The sequence below is a fragment of the Dama dama genome, chromosome 19, assembly GCF_033118175.1.
Source record: "Dama dama isolate Ldn47 chromosome 19, ASM3311817v1, whole genome shotgun sequence".
Taxonomy (NCBI): Eukaryota; Metazoa; Chordata; class Mammalia; order Artiodactyla; family Cervidae; genus Dama; species Dama dama.
In genome coordinates, this window is record NC_083699.1 from 51,586,485 (window position 1) to 51,604,386 (window position 17,902).

General features: G+C 43.0%; 2 protein-coding genes across 4 annotated transcripts in view; one reads left to right on the forward strand and one right to left on the reverse strand.

Annotated features, from left to right (window-relative positions):
* The window catches only part of SLC49A4 (solute carrier family 49 member 4), a 98,776-nt gene extending 97,454 nt beyond the window's left edge, over positions 1–1,322 (reverse strand). The window contains exon 1 of the mRNA XM_061167010.1: positions 780–1,322. Within this exon, the coding sequence (XP_061022993.1) occupies positions 780–1,119 (340 nt within the window). The 5' untranslated portion in view covers positions 1,120–1,322. The remainder of the gene's footprint in view (positions 1–779) is intronic.
* Positions 1,323–1,533: 211 nt separating this feature from the next.
* HSPBAP1 (HSPB1 associated protein 1) overlaps positions 1,534–17,902 on the forward strand; it is a 55,792-nt gene continuing 39,423 nt past the window's right edge. The window contains exon 1 of one of the 3 annotated variants that reach the window (XM_061167009.1): positions 1,534–1,664. In XM_061167009.1, coding sequence (XP_061022992.1) covers positions 1,658–1,664 — 7 coding nt within the window. In that variant the 5' untranslated portion in view covers positions 1,534–1,657. Of the gene's footprint in view, positions 1,665–1,746; positions 2,719–17,902 lie in introns of those variants that run through there. The other 2 variants (XM_061167008.1, XM_061167007.1) reach the window with 2 other exon arrangements.

Sequence of the window (17,902 nt, forward strand, 5' to 3'; positions counted from 1 at the left end):
GATACTACACTTCCGTGCCTAAAATTGTCCTCTACTTTTTAGCAGGTACATCACATTGGTCATGAGTCATTTATCCATACTTTTGTGGTATAGTTCAACGTCTTAACTTTCAATCCTATGACCATTTTTCTCACAGAATCACACTGGCAAGTGGTAAAGTGAGACGTCTGTCCAGAGCATTCTCTATGAAAAGAGAGTCTTCATCTGTAAGCTTTATCTGAGAGTTAAAAATCTCAGTTGGCACTTGCAGCTGGTCACATACACACACTTTAAAGTTGCTGTGCACCCTTTTTCTGAGTTTCTGAGTTCCCCAACAGCTCTTCCTGGGCTGGAGTCATCTATTACGAAAAGCCAACTCATTACTTCCTTGTATCTGGGCATCATCATTCTATTTTCTGACCTGTCACCCTCAACACCCCCAAACCCCTTTGAAGTCAAAGCATCGGTCATTTTTGTCAGATGTAGAAAACACACACAGCGTGTGCATGGGGCGCTCTTATTATCCACACATGCAGAAATCTGAACATCCAAAAGTCGCCTAATCCCTGCTGTTGCATAATAGGCCTTGATTTACAAAACAAACAAACAAAAAAACAAACAAAAAACCAGTATCTGCAAAGAAATCTTCCCTCATTTGTCGCTTTGGGGACGGAGGGTTCCTAGTCAGGCATGGGATGCCAGCAACACTCTATCACCTCATATAACCCCTAAGACGAAGCCGAGGGAGGCGGCTCCCCCAGGAGTAACATTGCCGGCCGGAGCTCCCGGGACCCCCTCACCTCTCTTGTCCAGAAGCCACATGAACGCGAAGCAGGGCAGGAAGCCGATGGGGCCCCACAGCACTAGGAGCGCGATGTCCCAGCTGGAGAAGCCGTAGGCCTGGCGCGCCGAGTTCTGGATGGGGCCCCAGGTGTTCCAGACCAGGCCCTGCGCGAAACCCAGCAGCGAAAAGAGCAGGAGCACCAACCAGCGGCGCCCGTACACGCGCCCGGGGCTCGGGGCTGCCGCGGGCAGTGCCGCCGCCGCCTCCCGGCTTCTCCAAGCAGCCCCCGGCGCAGGCCCGAGCCCCGGCCCTAGCAGCGGCTGCCGTTCCTCCTCGCTGCTCCAGCCCGAGCCCATCTCGACGCGCGGCCCGCGGGGCCAGTGCCCTGCGCGGTCCGGTTGGCCGCCGACCAGCCCCGCGAGGATACTGCCGGGCGAAGCGGAGGCAGAGGTTGCTTTGGTCGCCCTGGGCCTCCCGGCCGCGTTGCTGCGCCTGCGCCGCGCTAGCCGGCCCCGGGCGGGGAGGAGGGGCAGGAGAGACCGGAGAGGAGGGGGCTGGGGTGCGGGACCCGAGGGGCTCTGCCCGCCGGGGCTGGAGAGGCCACCTGGGCGAGAGAGGGAGTGGAGCCGGGGTCCGGGAGCGCGGACCGGGAGGCGCTGGAAGGATCGGGAGGGGCGCCGCTGAGCCTGGGGAAAAGGGAACTCCCGGACAGGCTGTACAGAGGAGGCTGGGCGAGGAACCTGGATTGTTGGAGGAAGTGTCCGAGTTTACGTCATGTGCCCAGTAAACAACTCCAAGATCTCCCGTCACTTAAGCTAATGCTTGTTTCTGTATTGGGTTAATTCCCAAGACTGACGCGTCGTAGGAAGCATTGCCGCATGAAAATCGTTTTTTATGTACAGTAAGTACTGTCTTGTTTAATCAGACATTTTTCAGTGCTTTACATACCCAACGAGGAAATTTTAAACGAGTCAATTTAGTTCATATATAGAAGATATAGATCTCTTTCTACTCTTTTGCCTGTCATTATTAGGAGAGCAATAAAGATATATTTATTAAACCTGAAAGATTTTTGCCCCCAAATAACCTAGATCCATCTCCAGTTATTATGATTTTGACTAAATGAAGAGTAAACGAGAAGACGGGAAGTTGTCGATCTCTTGATCAAGCAGTCAACAGTTGCATTTATTTTGATATACAAATCCAAACAGCTGACGTCTGACAGCTGACGGTTAGTGTCCTGAAAATCTAAGTCAAGCGATATGGCTTGTTCAGGGTCGGAAATCAGTCACAAAGGAACGCAATTAAAGCACGGTAGCCTGAGGCTCACATTCCCGGCAGCCACGAAACCCAGGTGGAGTCTTGTTGCTGCCAGAAGGACAAGAGAGATGGGGAGAGACGGGGAAGAGAAGCGTGAACTCTCCTGGTATCCAAGGCTAAGAGTGACTGCACAGTAAAGCAAAGGCAGAGCCACCTTCCACTGCCTTGAGCGCCACAAAAAAACAAACCATTCCCTAAAACTCCAATACCGTTGGGAGGAGGAAAGCGCCAAGGTGAAAAGGAAGGACCTGACTAGGAAACGAGGAAAAGCAGAAGCGAAGCCAAGAAACTTCTTCAGTAAAAGCAGACAACGGTTTGGAGAAGGTAAGAAGGGCCACAACCGAGACCACGTGCATACATTTCAAGCACCCCTGAATCAAAACAAACCTGCGTGGCCCCGCCCATTCCCCGTCACGTGACGTCCACGCTCGGGCGGCTTCCGGAAGAGCCCGGTAGCAACCGCTGCGATTCCTTCCTTGCTGAGGCTTCACCGCCAGAGTTTTGGCTTCTCTCAGACCGGTTCCCGCTCCGTTTCTCTTTTGGTTTGGGCTGAGCCCGCGCAGTGCTTGCCATGGCAGCGAGCCCCGGGACGATCACTAATGCGGACTCTGCATCGGGAGGTGGAGAGGACGAAGGTAGGTACTAGGCAGGTCAGACCAAGAGGTTGTAATCCTCTGTCTTCTTGACACCTCTCATATGACCGTTTGTCTCTATGGCCTAGCAGTAAGCTATGAGGAAAACTGTTTTCTAATAAACGTGACTTTGTTCAAATTGTGGCACCCAGCTTTTAGATCGACTGGTCCGGTTTCCCCTCCATCCTACAAGTGTTTCACCCATGAGGGTGTTGTGAATGTTACAGTGGATTGAACCACCCTTGAGACACATGGGGTTATCTTGGACTTGAGTGAACAGGATTATGATTTCAGTGCAATCCTGCTTTAGAGAACGAATAAGGTTTGAAGGTTGGTGAGCCTGAGATCCCTATTAGGATTTGAATGATTGCTCCATGCCTGGCACTGTTCTGGGTACTGCCATGGATCCAGAGACCTTTGACTGTATATAACAATGCTTTTCCCCAATTGAGTAGAGGGGTCTGGAAGGGCAAAAGAGTGACTAATGCATGGTAAAAAGAATACTTTCAGTAGTGCATACTGAGTGAGGATTGTCATCAGGAGAGATGCCAGTGGGGAAAAGATAAATACTTCAAGGAGGGAATAGTTTGAGGTGGGCCTTTTTGATTTGATGAAATAGTGACAGACTTAGGTGGTTATGCTGGGGGTGGGGCTGTGAGTCATGGAAAGACAGGGAGCAGAAAAGCATAAGATGGATATAATTGGTGATCAAATAGTCACGTTTGTCTAGAGGAAGAGCTGACCATTCCAAGCAGAAGCAGCAAATTACAATTTCTTACTATCTGACCACAATCTCCTGCCTTTATAACTCCCTTGTTTATGTACCCCAAAGAGACAATTTCTGAGCTTCACCTGTACCTCCAGCCCATTGTTACATTTTCTGTCTATCTGTGTCCCCTTATCTAGTTTAGAGTGCATGTCAGAGTTTATTATTCTGATCTTTCTCTTGAAAATACACTATTCTCTTGTCCTTGCTTGCCTTTTACTCCTCTGACAAAACCCATACTCTGGATGAACCCAAACTTTTGCCCTCTGCACTTGAACCTATATTGCTGAACTTTGCTGGGAGAAGTCCTGGGCAAGTTGATGTTATAAAATGAAAATAGTCAACCTCTTCTGTATTCACTCAGCATGAACCTGAGACCTTGTGATCCTCTGTTCTTGTAGTAACCTTATTTTCTTTTATCAGTAAGGATTCTCCAACTCTGTATATCCTCTTTTCATCTCTTCATCACTTTGAGCTGATGACTTTGCAAGTCAGGTCAGCTCTGCATCTAATCTGCTCTTTTCCTCCTTCACCATCACACCGTTGTCCAAATCATCCACAATTCTCACCTAAATCACTGCTGTATCTTCAGGCCATGTGTCCCCGTTTCTTCTCTCGTGCCCCTCCAACCCTTCTCTATTCAGGGGCAAAAGTGACAGTCTTACTTAAAGTCTTCAATGAAATCCATTGCAGTAAGAATTTAGATTAAAATCCGAATTCCTAACCATGACCTGCAAAAATCTTTGATCTGGGCTCTGCTGATGTCTCTAGGAGCACCTCTTGTCACTCATCACCCCTTCTCTCTTACCTGCTTTTCACATAACTGGCTTTTTAGTCTTCATATTTTAAGGTATGTCGCCATCTGAAACCTTACCAGATTAACCCATCTAAAACAGTCATTGTAGTTTTCCCTTGATCCCTAACCGTGTTTGTGTTCTGTAATACAGCATCCTGCTTCCTGCACTTAGCACAATCTGTAACTACTTGTTTATTATTGTGTCTTCCCTTAGACCTTAAGCACCTTGAGGGCAGTACATATATCTGTTTTATTCACAGTGTTGCCCAAATAGCAATACAATGTCAGGCTCCTCAGTTCAGTTCAGTTGCTCAGTCATATCTGACTCTTTGCGACCCCATGAATCGCAACCCACCAGGCCTCCCTGTCCATCACAAACTCCTGGAGATTACTCAAACTCATGTCCATCGAGTCAGTGATGCCATCCAGCCATCTCATCCTCTGTTGTCCCCTTCTTCTCCTGCCCCCAATCCCTCCCAGCATCAGAGTCTTTTCCAGTGAGTCAACTCTTTGCATGAGGTGGCCAAAGTATTGGAGTTTCAGCTTCAGCATCAGTCCTTCCAATGAACACCCAGGACTGATCTCCTTTAGGATGGACTGATTGGATCTCCTTGCAGTCCAAGGGACTCTCAAGAGTCTTCTCCAACACCACAGTTCAAAAGCATCAATTTTTCAGCACTCAGCTTTCTTCAAAGTCCAACTCTCACATCCATACATGACCACTGGAAAAACCAGAGCCTTGACTAGATGGACCTTTGTTTGCAAAGTAATGTCTCTGCTTTTTAATATGCTATCTAGGTTAGTCATAACTTTCCTTCCAAGGAGTAAGCGTATTTTAATTTCATGGCTGCAATCACCATCTGCAGTGATTTTGCAGCCCAAAAAAATAAAGTCAGCCACTGTTTCCACTGTCAGACTCCTAGTGGGCTCTTAATACCTATTTGTTGAGTGAATGAGTAAGGGAACCCCGAGGCAAGCCCAGAGGCAGAAGGAGAAAGAGCAACTTTCCAGGAATTCAAAGAAGCTGGTGTAAGGAATGTTAAGAGACAGGGATCCTGAAGGCACCTTATCCCAAATTAGGGACTTTGGACTTTGTGAGAGAAGCCTTTAAGGAGCTTTAGGTCCTTAAAGATCACTGCTTTAAGGAAGATCACTGCAGCTGAAGGATGGAGGATAGATTGGAGGAAGAAACACTGAAGGACAAGGTGCTTAAATCTCCTTAGCCACAGCATTCTCCTCTGTAAAATGCATAACTGTTGTGAAAATTAAAGATACTTGTAGATCATCTAGCGTAAGTGTCTGACAGGAATTACATTTTCAACAATATGTCGTTTTTTGTTGGGAAAAAAAAAGTGCTGGCATTGGTGACTGACTGATGTTCAGACCGAGAGAAAAGAGATTGGAGATGTCTCTGAAATTTTCTAGCCTGAGTAACTATGTGTAAATAAGGAACCTGAAGAAAAAGGAGGTGGTTGGGAGCATTGTTGAGTTTTGGTGTGCATGCTTAGAGTTTAGGTTTAGAAGGACAGTGTGAAAGATGTCAAGCATGTTGCTGGGGAGGAGGAGGTTTTTACTCTTTATTCAAATACCACAAATTCACCCTTTTAAAGTGTTCTTTAGTATGTTCACAAAGTTGTTCAGCCATCACTACTGTAATTCCAGAACGTTTTCATCATACCAAAAAAAACCTAGTTCCCATTAGCAGTCACTCCCTATTCACTCGCTCTCCATTCCCTGGCAGTCACTAATGTACTCTGGCTCTATGGATTTGCCTGTTCTGGGCATTTCATATAAACTTGCAATCATACAGTATGTGGTTTTTTGTGTCTGGCTTCTTTCACACAGCATAATGTTTTCAAGGTTCATCTATGTTGTAGCATGTGTCAGTATTTCATTAGTTTCTGTGGCTGAATACTATTCTTAGTATGGATATGCCACACTTCACATATCCATTCATCAGTGGGCATTGTGTTATTTACACTTTGGGGCTTCTATGAATAATGCTGCTATGAATATTTGTTTACAAGGCTCTATGTGAACGTATGTTTTCCGTTTCTCTTGGGCACATATCTGAGTGGAATTGTTGGGCTATCTGGTGATTCCGTATTTAACAATTTGAGGAAACTGGTCATTCTTAATCTTGAAGTCCTAAGGAGGGAAATAAATCTGATTAAAGTATGGATTTGCTCCCGTGAAAAATGTAGCAGATGTATGCATTTTTGCAGGTGACTTCAAATATTTGTATTGAAGGGTTGATTCTTTGAATCCTGTCTTTGGAGCTTTCAACCCTATTTTTAAACTGTCATCCTCCCCAGAAAATACCAGTTTGAGGTGGCTGCCTATTACCATTAAAGTAAATGGGCAGAATCCTCCTTTAAGAGAAGACTTTGCTTTCAATTAGATAAGGCTTGTGTGAATAAAGGGTGAGAAAAATACAGACATTAAATAAATGCACGTGAAAGATTCACTATGCTTAGTATAGTAACAAGTATTGTGGGGGGTCATAGAAAAGTTAATTTTTGAGGAAATGTAACACCACTCCATTATCAAAAAATATTTGAATGTCACTGTGAATGGGAGACTCTTCCATCTGGGGAGACTGAAGACAGTTCCTGCCCTAAAATAGCCTATAAATATAATTCGGGGGGAAGAACACAGATAAAAAGACTTGAAGGATAATGCATATTCACACCACAGGAGGCACGTTACATGCTTTGAGGGTGAGAGGAGAATGAATACGAGTTGTATTGGTCTGTGCTTCTGTGCATAATTTGAAGGTTTGTTATGCAGTCCATTCTGCACACAGCCTTGGGTCCCACAGGCCCACTTTTAGAGGACTTGAGCACTTGGTTCCTGGAACCAATCCCCCTCGCATATATTGAGGGACAACTGTAGTGTGAATATGGAAATCAGTGAAAGAAGTCGTTTCTGGTGAGAAGGCCAGGAGTAGAAGTGAGTGGAGAAAAGCCCAAGGCACACAGCGGGCAGAGAGTGGGAAAGAAAGTGAGGAGTCAGACTGGTTCTACTTGGAGTGGAACATTGGTAGGGCAGACAGGTGAAATGAGGACGATTATGTCCTTGGAGACCAGAGAGGAGCAGGGTGAACCAGAACATTGATGTGAAGAAGAAGGAAATCATAGGTTTCAGTTTTCTCAGAAAAACAGGGTAAGGCACCACACTGAGCGAGGGAGTGGAGAGAGATATTGGGGATTTGACAGCGAAGAAACTGTCGAGTTGCTGTAGGGGCGAGGGCAATCAGGAGTTCCTTAGTGCCGAATAGTGTGTTTGGGTGCTGGAGAGGGAGCTGTAGAAGTGAGCTTGACCTCCAACTAATAAAAAAATAAAAAATAAAAAAAAAAAAGAAGTGAGCTTGAAATCCTGGAACTGATTGATCCCTTTGTTTTGAGACTGCTTGTGAGTTTGCTCAATAGTTCATTGTACAGAAGTCGAGAAAACAAATGGTTAATTTTAATAAAGTTTTATACACTTAAAAATGAGCTCTGATTTCAGAAAATGTTTGGTGTTAGTTTATGTCAAGCACTGTACTAAGCTCTATATGGAAGTGATGGTTTGCTTTCAAGATTGTGATTTTTTTTTTTAAATTGTGGTTGACATACAATATATTGTTTTCAGGTATATTACATAGTGATTTGATATTTGCATACATAATGAAATGATCACAGCAAGTCTAGTAACCATCTGCCCCATACAAAGTTGTTACAGTATTATTGACCACATTCTTTATGCTGTGTATTATGTCTTCGTCATAGCTTGTTTATTTTATAACTGGAGGTGTGTACCTCTTAATGTCTCCTTTACCTTTTTCACCCACCTACACCTTCCTCCCTGTTTGTGCAATGTGTCTGTGAGTCTGTTTTTGTTTTGTGTGCTTGTTTGTTTTTTTAGAGTCCACATTAAGTGACATCATGTGATATTTGTCTTTTTTCTGTCTGATTTGGAATAATACCCACTAGATCCATCCATGTTGTTGCAAACAGTAAAATTTCTCTTTTTTCATGACTGTGTAAAATCCATTGTATATATACATACCACAAGGATGTGATATTTCTTGTTTGAAGTAACAGCTTGGAAATTATTAAAACAAACATGAGTAAGCAGAGCACAGAGGATTTGTGGGACAGTGAAAATACTTCATATGATATTATAGTAGTGGATATATGTCATTGTACTTTTGTTGTTCAAATCCATAGACTGCACAACACCAAGAGTAAACCCTAAGATACACTGTGGACATTGGGTGATTACGATGTGCCAGTTTAGGTTCATCTTTGGTGGAAAATGTACCATTCTGATGAGTATTGCTGATAAAGGGAGGGGCATATATGGGAACTTTCTGTACCTTCTAATTTTGTTTTAAACCTAAAACTGCTGTTTAAGAAATGGATTTAAACAAACATGAAACTACTTATTGTTAACAGTCAACTCAAGTGCTGAATGTGAGATGTTACTTCTAAGATCATCCACTGGTTGAAGCATTTCAGTGAAATTAAAAATTGCAGTATTTTGAATCTGAATCTTTCAGAGTGAGATTGTATTTGTTTCCACTGGACTCTCAGTTTAAAATTTTTTCTGATTAATTTTTTTAAATTGAAGTATAGTTGATTTATAATACTATGTTAGTTTCAGGTATATAACATGATTGAATATTTTTACAGATTATACTACATTAAAAATTATTACAAGATGATGGCTGTAATTCTGTGTACTATATGGTATTTCCTTGTTGCTTATCTATTAATATTTTATAGATAGTAGTTTGTATCTCTTCATCTCCTACCCCTAATCTCATAGTTGGGGCTTTCCCGGTGACGCTAGTGGTAAAGAATCCCCCTGCCAGTGCAGGAGATGCAGGTTCGCAAAGAGTTGGACCTGACCGAGCACACAGCACAGCAGTCTTATAGTCTGAGTTATAGCCAAGTTTATGCCTTGATGAAGTGAAAGATTAAGTATTACTCACTCAGTCATGTCCGACTCTTTGTGACCCCATGGACTGTAGCCCGCCAGGCTCCTCTGTCCATGGGATTCTCCAGGCAAGAATACTGGAGTGGGTTGCCATTTCCTTCTCCAGGACATCTTCCCGACCCAGGAATTCCTGCATTGCAGGCAACCTCTTTACTATCTGAGCTATCAGAGAAGCCCTGGTGAAGTGAAGGATGCCTCCTTTCCAACTGTTCTTCCAGTCCTGCCTGAAGAAATAGCTCATTCCAGAGCTGAATGGACTAGTTTCATTAACAGCCAACACTCATACCTAATTAGATTTATTCCTTTTCAGTGAGAGGCACCATATTCTCCATGTCATTCTTGTTCTAATTTTTCTAAAGGGCAGGAGGAGGCAGGGAAACCTGAAGAAAAACAGGAACCTGTGTGATCTTAAAAAGTAAAAATTTCTCTTGCTAGAGCACATGTGTAATTCACATGTGGCTAAAGTACTTCATATTTGGTAATGATTATTAGGAAAGCAAAACTTTAGTATTTTAAAAATTGTGACAAAAACAAATAACATAAAATTTATCATCTAACTATTTTTAATTGTTAGGAATTTGATTTAGGTCATACCTCAATGGTCTAGTGGTTTTCCCTACTTTCTTCAATTTAAGTTTGAATTTGGCAATAAGGAGTTCATTATCTGAGCTACAGTCAGCTCCCGGTCTTGTTTTTGCTGATTGTATAGAGCTTCTCCATCTTTGGCTGCAAAGAATATAATCAATCTGATTTCGGTGTTGACTATCTGGTGATGTCCATGTGTAGAATCTTCTCTTGTGTTGTTGGAAGAGAGTGTTTGCTGTGACCAGTGCATTCTCTTGGCAGAACTCTATTAACCTTTGCCCTGCTTCATTCTGTACTCTAAGGCCAAATTTACCTGTTACTCCAGGTGTTTCTTGACAATCATACTTCTCTGCATTCTAGTCCCCTATAATGAAAAGGACATCTTTTTTGGGTGTTAATTCTATAACGTCTTGTAGGTCTTCATAGAACCATTCAACTTCAGCTTCTTCAGCGTTACTGGTTGGGGCATGGACTTGGATTACTGTGATATTGAATGGTTTGCCTTGGAAATGAACAGAGATCATTCTGTCATTTTTGAGACTGCATCCAAGTACTGCATTTCAGGCTCTTTTGTTGACTTTGACGGCTACTCCATTTCTTCAAAGGGATTCCTGCCCACAGTAGTGGATATAATGGTCATCTGAGTTAAATTCACCCATTCCAGTCTATTTTAGTTCACTGATTCCTAAAATGTCGACATTCACTCTTGCCATCTCCTGTTTGACCAATTTGCCTTGATTCATGGTCCTAACATTCCAGGTTCCTATGTAATATTGCTCTTTATTCTAAAATATTTAGGTTTCCCTGCCTCCTCCTGCCCTTTAGAAGCAAAGTGATGGACCTTGCTTCCATCACCAGTCACATCCACAACTGGGTGTTGTTTTTGCTTTGGCTCCATCCCTTCATTCTTTCTGGAGTTATTTCTCCACTGATCTCCAGTAGCATATTGGGTACCTACCAACCTGGGGAGTTCATCTTTCAGTGTCCTATCTTTCTGCCTTTTCATACTGTTCATGGGGTTCTCAAGGCAAGAATACTGAAGTGGTTTGCCATTCCCTTCTCCAGTGGACCACATTTTGTCAGAACTCTCCACCATGACCCGTCTTGGGTGGCCCTACACGGCATGGCTCATAGTTTCATTGAGTAAGAAAGGCTGTGGTCCATGTGATCAGATTGGTTAGTTTTCTCTGGTTGTGGTTTTCAGTCTGTCTGCCCTCTAATGGAGAAGGATAAGAGGCTTATGAAAGCTTCCTGATGGGATAGACTGACTGAGGGGATACTGGATCTTGTTCAGTAAATCCTTACTGAATGGGGGCTATGCTCAGTAAATCTTTAATCCAATTTTCTGTTAATGGGTGGAGCTGTGTTCCCTCCCTGCTATTTGACTTGGGGCCAAACTATGGTGTAGGTAATGAAGATAATGGTGACCTCCCTCAGAAGATCCCATGCATGTACTGCTACAGTCTGTGCCCCCAACCCTGCAGCAGGCCACTACTGACCCACGCCTTCGCCGGAGACTCCCGGACACCCACAGGCAAGTCTGGGACAGTCTCCTGTGGGGTCACTGTGCCTTTCTCCTGGGTCCTGGTGCACAAAGTTCTATTGTGCCCTCCAAGAGTCTATTTCCCAGTCCTGTGTAAGTTCTGGCAGCTCTATGGTGGGGTTAATGGTGACCTCCTCCAAGCAGACTTATGCCATACGCACACCCAGAGCCCCTGTCCCTGCGGCAGACCACTGCTGACCTGTACCTCCACAGGAGACGCACAAAGACAGTTCTGTCTCAGTCTCTGTGGGGTCCGTGGGTCCTAGTGTGCAGAAGGTTTGTTTGAGCCCTCTGAGCGTCTCTGGCAGGAATGGGGTTTGATTCTAAATGCGAATTCACCCCTCCTACTGTCTTGCTGGGACTTCTCCTTTGCTCTTGGGTGTGGGGTATCTCCTCACAGCCACTTCAGTGCCTACCATCTTACTGGAGTTTCTCTGACCTTGGCCGTGGGGTATCTCCTCTCAGCCACTCCAGTGACGAGATGCAGAGTTCCAAAGAATAGCAAGGAGAGATAAAAAAGCCTTCTTTAGCGATCATTGCAAAGAGATAGAGGAAAACAAAGAATGGGAAAGACTAGAGATCTCTCCAAGAAAATTAGAGATACCAAGGGAACATTTCATGCAAAGATGGGGACAATAAAGGGCAGAAATGGTATGGACCTAACAGAAGCAGAAGATGTTAAGAAGAGGTGGCAAGAATACACAGAAGAACTATACAAAAAAGATCTTCACAACACATATAATCACGATGGTGTGATCACTCACCTAGAGCCAGACATCCTGGAATGTGAAGTCAAGTGGTCCTTAGGAAGCATCACTATGAACAAAGCTAGTGGAGGTGATGGAATTCCAGTTGAGCTCTTTCCAATCCTAAAAGATGATGCTATGAAAGTACTGCACTCAATATGCCAGAAATGTGGAAAACTCAGCAGTGACCACAGGACTGGAAAAGGTCAGTTTTCATTCCAATCCCAAAGAAAGGCAATCCCAAAGAATGCTCAAACTACCACACAGTCGCACTCATCTCACATGCTAGTAAAGTAATGCTCAGAGTTCTCCAAGCCAGACTTCAACAGTACATGAACCGTGAACTTCCAGATGTTCAAGCTGGTTTTAGAAAAGGCAGAGGAACCAGAGATCAAATTGCCAACATCTGCTGAATCATCAAAAAAGCAAGAGAGTTCCAGAAAAACATCTATTTCTGCTTTATTGACTATGCCAAAGCTTTTGACTGTGTGGATCACAATAAACTGTGGAAAATTCTGAAAGAGATGGGAATACCAGACCACCTGACCTGCCTCCTGAGAAATCTGTGTACAGGTCAAGAAGCAACAGGTAGAACTGGACATGGAACAGACTAGTTCCAAATAGGAAAAGGAGTATGTCAAGGCTGTATATCGTCACCCTGTTTATTTAACTTATATGCAGAGTACATCATGAGAAATGCTGGGCTGGATGAAGCATAAGCTAGAATCAGGATTGCCAGGGGAAATATCAATAACCTCAGGTATGCAGATGGCACCCCCTTATGGCAGAAAGTGAAGAAGAACTAAAGAACCTCTTGATGAAAGTGAAAGAGGAGAGTGAAAAACTGGCTAAAACTCAACATTCAGAAAACTGAGATCATGGCATCTGGTCCCATCACTTCATGGCAAATAGATGGGGAAACACTGGAAACAGTGGCAGACTTTATTTTGGGGGGCTCCAAAGTCACTGCAGATGGTGACTGCAGCCATGAAATAAAAAGATGCTTACTCCTTTGAAGAAAAGTTATGACCAACCTAGACAGCATATTAGAAAACAGAGACATTACTTTGCCAACAAAGGTCCATCTAGTCAAGGCTATATTTTTTCCAATAGTCATGTACGGATGTGAGAGTTGGACTATAAAGAAAGCTGAGCGCCAAAGAATTGATGCTTTTGAACTGTGGTGTTGGAGAATACTCTTGAGAGTCCATTGGACTGCAAGGAGATCCAACCAGTCAATCCTAAAGGAGATCAGTCCTGGGTGTTCATTGGAAGGAATGATGTTGAAGCTGAAACTCCAATACTTTGGCCACCTGATGTGAAGAGCTGACTCACTGGAAAAGACCCTGATGCTGGGAAAGATTGAGGGGATGACAGAGGATGAGATGGTTGGATGGCATCACCGACGCAATGGACATGAGTTTGAGTAAACTCCGGGAGTTGGTGATGTACAGGGAGGCCTGGCATGCTGCAGTCCATGGGGTCGCTGAGAGTCGGACATGACTGAGCAACTGAACTGAACTGAACCATTTTTAAGAGTACTGTTCATAGTAAGTATATTCACATTAATATGAAACAGATCTCCAGATTCATTCATTTTGCAAATCTGAAACTTTGTACCCAGGAAATAACTGCCCTTGTTCCTCTCTCCTCAGCCCAGGTAATTGCCATTCTACTTTCTGTTTGAATTGGGCTGTTAGATGCCTCTTGTAAGTGGAATAATACCATGTTTGTCTTTCTGTGACTGGCTAAGTATTTGCATAATTTCATTAGAGTTTTTCCGACCTGGTCTAAATGTTTATTATTTTTTACCCTGATATATGCCATTTCAAATGGTAGATGAATTGTGTGTATATACAGTAGTCATCAGATTGATGAAGCCATCATGGACTTACATAGTATATATATAGAAATAAATGAGCTTACAATAATAGGACCCAATTCTTTGTTCATACTGTATCACTATGGTGAGTCTCTGTATTGTAGCTTGAGACTTACCCTTATATCACCCTCTGAAATTTTTAAAATGTGAAACTATTAACTTTAAAATTGAGTTATTAAAATTATACCTGACATGAGAGGTGACCTAATTTCAGTTTCAGGATCTTTTTGTTTGTTGTGTGTGCTAAGTTGCTTTGGTCGTGTGTGACTCTTTGCGACCCTGTGGACTGTAGCCCACCAGGCTTCTCTGTCTAGGTAAGAATACTGGCGTGGGTTGCCATGCCCTCCTCCAGGGGCTCTTCCTAACCCAGGGATCAAACCCATGTCTCTTACGTCTGCCTGCATCAGCAGATGGATTCTTTACCACTAGCACCACTTTCTATCAATATTAGAAGAGTATTCTAGAAACTTGGTAAATTTTCCATATTCTTGCCTTAAATTTTAAATTTCAAATACAAATCCAAGCCAGATACTAATTGACTGAAGCCAGATTGCTAGCAGATTCAGAGAAATTAGGTTTCAACTGATATTATACTCTGCGTTAATTAAAGAAAAAATTAACTGAGAACAAAGTAAATTGCTTTTTGATGGTGTTTAACTATCTCCAAAGAATTGTTACCAAAACTATAATAAATTGTCCAAATAACATGCTACATTTAGAGGGAGAAAAGGGAAGGAGGGAGGGAGAAAAGACTATCGTGTGACACGTAGATTAGTGAATCTGTTTTTTCAGCAGTTTCTAAGTCATCTAATTAGAAATTGCTGCTTGCTGCAAGTTTAGACCTAAATACACTTATCCTTTAAAGGCTGTTGAGGTTGCTTCAGAATTTTTATAGCTCTTTGCAGACATCTTTGGCATGGAATGACTGGGTGCATCCCTAGGCTGTTTAACTAATACAATGCAGATTGCATTCTTCTTTAAAGAAATTATAACACTTAAATTTGTTAATTTAACAGCCCAGTTCATTGTTGATTAAACTATCAGAAACCAAATTAGTTTTATTTCACAACCAGCTGATTGTTTTATGTCACTGATAGGCCTGAAATTCTGCAAATATGCTGATTTCCTGTTATGGTGAACAGTCTACTGATCTATTCTGCATATGCTGTATGGCACTTTTCATTCATTTAGCAAGTGTTTGAACATTTAATATATTCCAATCACTGGGCCTGGTACTTTCTCAGCAAATTTTAGTTCTTAGGGTCTCTTTAAAATAACCTCTGAGATGTTTGGAGTTTTTTCTTATCAGATCATTAGATGCATTCTAAAAAAAGTTACTGTTATGTTAGAGGAAAAAGTATTTACATACTTGTTTGAAACTCTTCTGTCCAAACACTACTCATGTATTACTAACGTTACTAAGCCCATGTTCAGTTCAGTTCAGTTGCTCGGTTGTGTCTGACTCTTTGCGACCCCATGGACTGCAGCACGCCAGGCTTCCCTGTCCATCACCAACTCCCGGAGCTTACTCAAACTCATGCCCATCGAGTCGGTGATGCCATCCAATCATCTCATCCTCTGTTGTCCCCTTTTCCTCCCACCTTTAATCTTTTCCAGCATCAGGGTCTTTTCTAATGAGTCAGTTCTTAGCATCAGGTGGCCAAAGTATTGGAGTTTCAGCTTCAGCATCAGTCCTTCCAATGAATAATCAGGACTGATTTCCTTTAGGATTGACTGGTTGGATCCCCTTGCTGTCCAAGGGGATGTACTTAGTTGTAAAAATATGAGGACTGTTTTGAGAACATTCCAAGCCTTGTGATCTATTGGCTCTGATTTAAGATAAGCAGAGTAAATAAATCCTCATCCCCAAAGGACTGATACTTCTATTGTTCTCTGTCGTTTAAAGTTCTGGAAGCAAGATGTTCAAAGCTTGAGATTTTACAACCTTAAAGCTGAAAGAATGTTACAGTGGGTCACACCAGCCATGATTCATTCAGCGTGTTACAGAGCACTCTAGGGAGAATATGGTTGTCCTTGAAAATCACAGCCTCAGAAGGCAAGGTGCTATACCGGTTATGAACTAATAACAGAGCCCTGACTACAAGTTAGTTTATTTATTTTTTTTAAGGAAAAAAAAATTTTTTTTGGCGCCAGAAGCGAGAGCCCCTCGGGGCTTGCCCCCCCCCCTCCCCCCCCCCGCCCTGCCCCCAGACTCTTGTTTATTTATGTGAAAGGATTCAGGAGGTAGAATTTTGCTGGCTTTGGTTCAGGGGCACAAAGATGGACATTCTTTGCATACGGTCAGCTGGTGTTCACTGTTTCCCCTGCCTCTGTTTTCTCTCTCAAGATGGTAACCACGATACCTGTTTTCCAGGCAGCATGTAGGAGAGGAGGACGAGGGGGGAAAGGCTGATTCAGCAACCTCCAGATATATCTCTGGTCACTCCATCTGCAAAGGAGTCTAGGAAATGTAATTTTTTGGCCACTCCCATTGCCCAGAGTTCTGTTAGTGAGGAAGGAGGGAACAAGTACTGGATAAGGTAGGCAACTAGCAGTCTCTACTACAGGATTAACTACTCCCCCCAACACACGTGCATACAAATGAGAACATCCCTCTGTCCCCAGCAGCACACATGTAACTGTTACCTGTGAATCCATCTGAAGTTTCCCTTCACCAACTTTTTTTAGGTTATACTGTCTCTATGAGTTTTTAGTGCTAGTGTAAGTCCTACAGTTTTAATTCTTTGGAAGCAGGATTATGCGATAGAAAGAGCACCGGACTTGTAATTGGAGAACCTGACCTGTAGCCCTGTCACCACTGGTGTTTTGATCTTTGACATCTGAACTTTCATTATCATTTGGATAATGGAAATAAAATACCCTCTGTAGCTGTTCTTGCCTGGAGAATCCCAGGGACGGGAGAACCGTCTATGGGGTCGCACAGAGTCGGACACGACTGAAGCAACTTAGCAGCAGCAGCAGCAGCAGCTGTGTTTTACAGGCTTCTTAGAGGATCCAATGAGCACTTTTCTTTTAATGTCTATAAAAATGTGTGGCAAATAGTAAAGCCTTACACAAGTAAATATCTGGTATCCAGGTGGCACAGTGGTAAAGAATCCACCTGCCAATGTAGGAGATGCAAGAGACATGGGTTCAATCCCTGGGTCAGGAAGATCCCTTGGAGGAGGAAATAGCAATCTACTCCAGTGTTCTTGTCTGGGAAATCCCATGGACAGAGGAACCTGGTGGACTACAGTCCATGGGTCACAAAAGAGTCGGACATGACTAAGCACCCACACATCCATTGTTACAATGATGATGATGATGATGTTCAAAACCAAACTCTCATCTTCCCAACAGAAGATGTTGCTTCTAACTTTTCTCTCATGGCAAGTCAGAAAGTCTGGAAACCTGTCTTCCTCACAGCTGCATCTGCCTTCCACCCCACATCTCTGTGGTCATAGTAGTCTGTAATGTTATTCTCCTAGTATTTCTCCATGTCTACCATCTCTACCTTCCTCCCTGCCACCCCTTGTTTTCAGGGCCTTATTACCACACTTCTCGCTTGGCTGTTGCAATACCTCTCTGAGTCAACTCTAGTCCCTACAGCTCTACATATTTCCATAGAGCCCATGTTTTTATTGTTAATGAACAGAATGTACCAGGGGACTGTACCGTGGGATAAATATCTAGTAAATTATTTTTCTACTTTTGAGACATCAGATTGTTTATATTTTCAGTTTTTTTTATTATGGTAATAGATGTTTTATGCAAATGTGTGGATTGTTTTATTTCACTGATAGACCTGCTGGTCATATACATGTTCATAATTCATATATATATGAATATATGTATGGCTTATGAGTACCTATTTTATTAAAAGCAA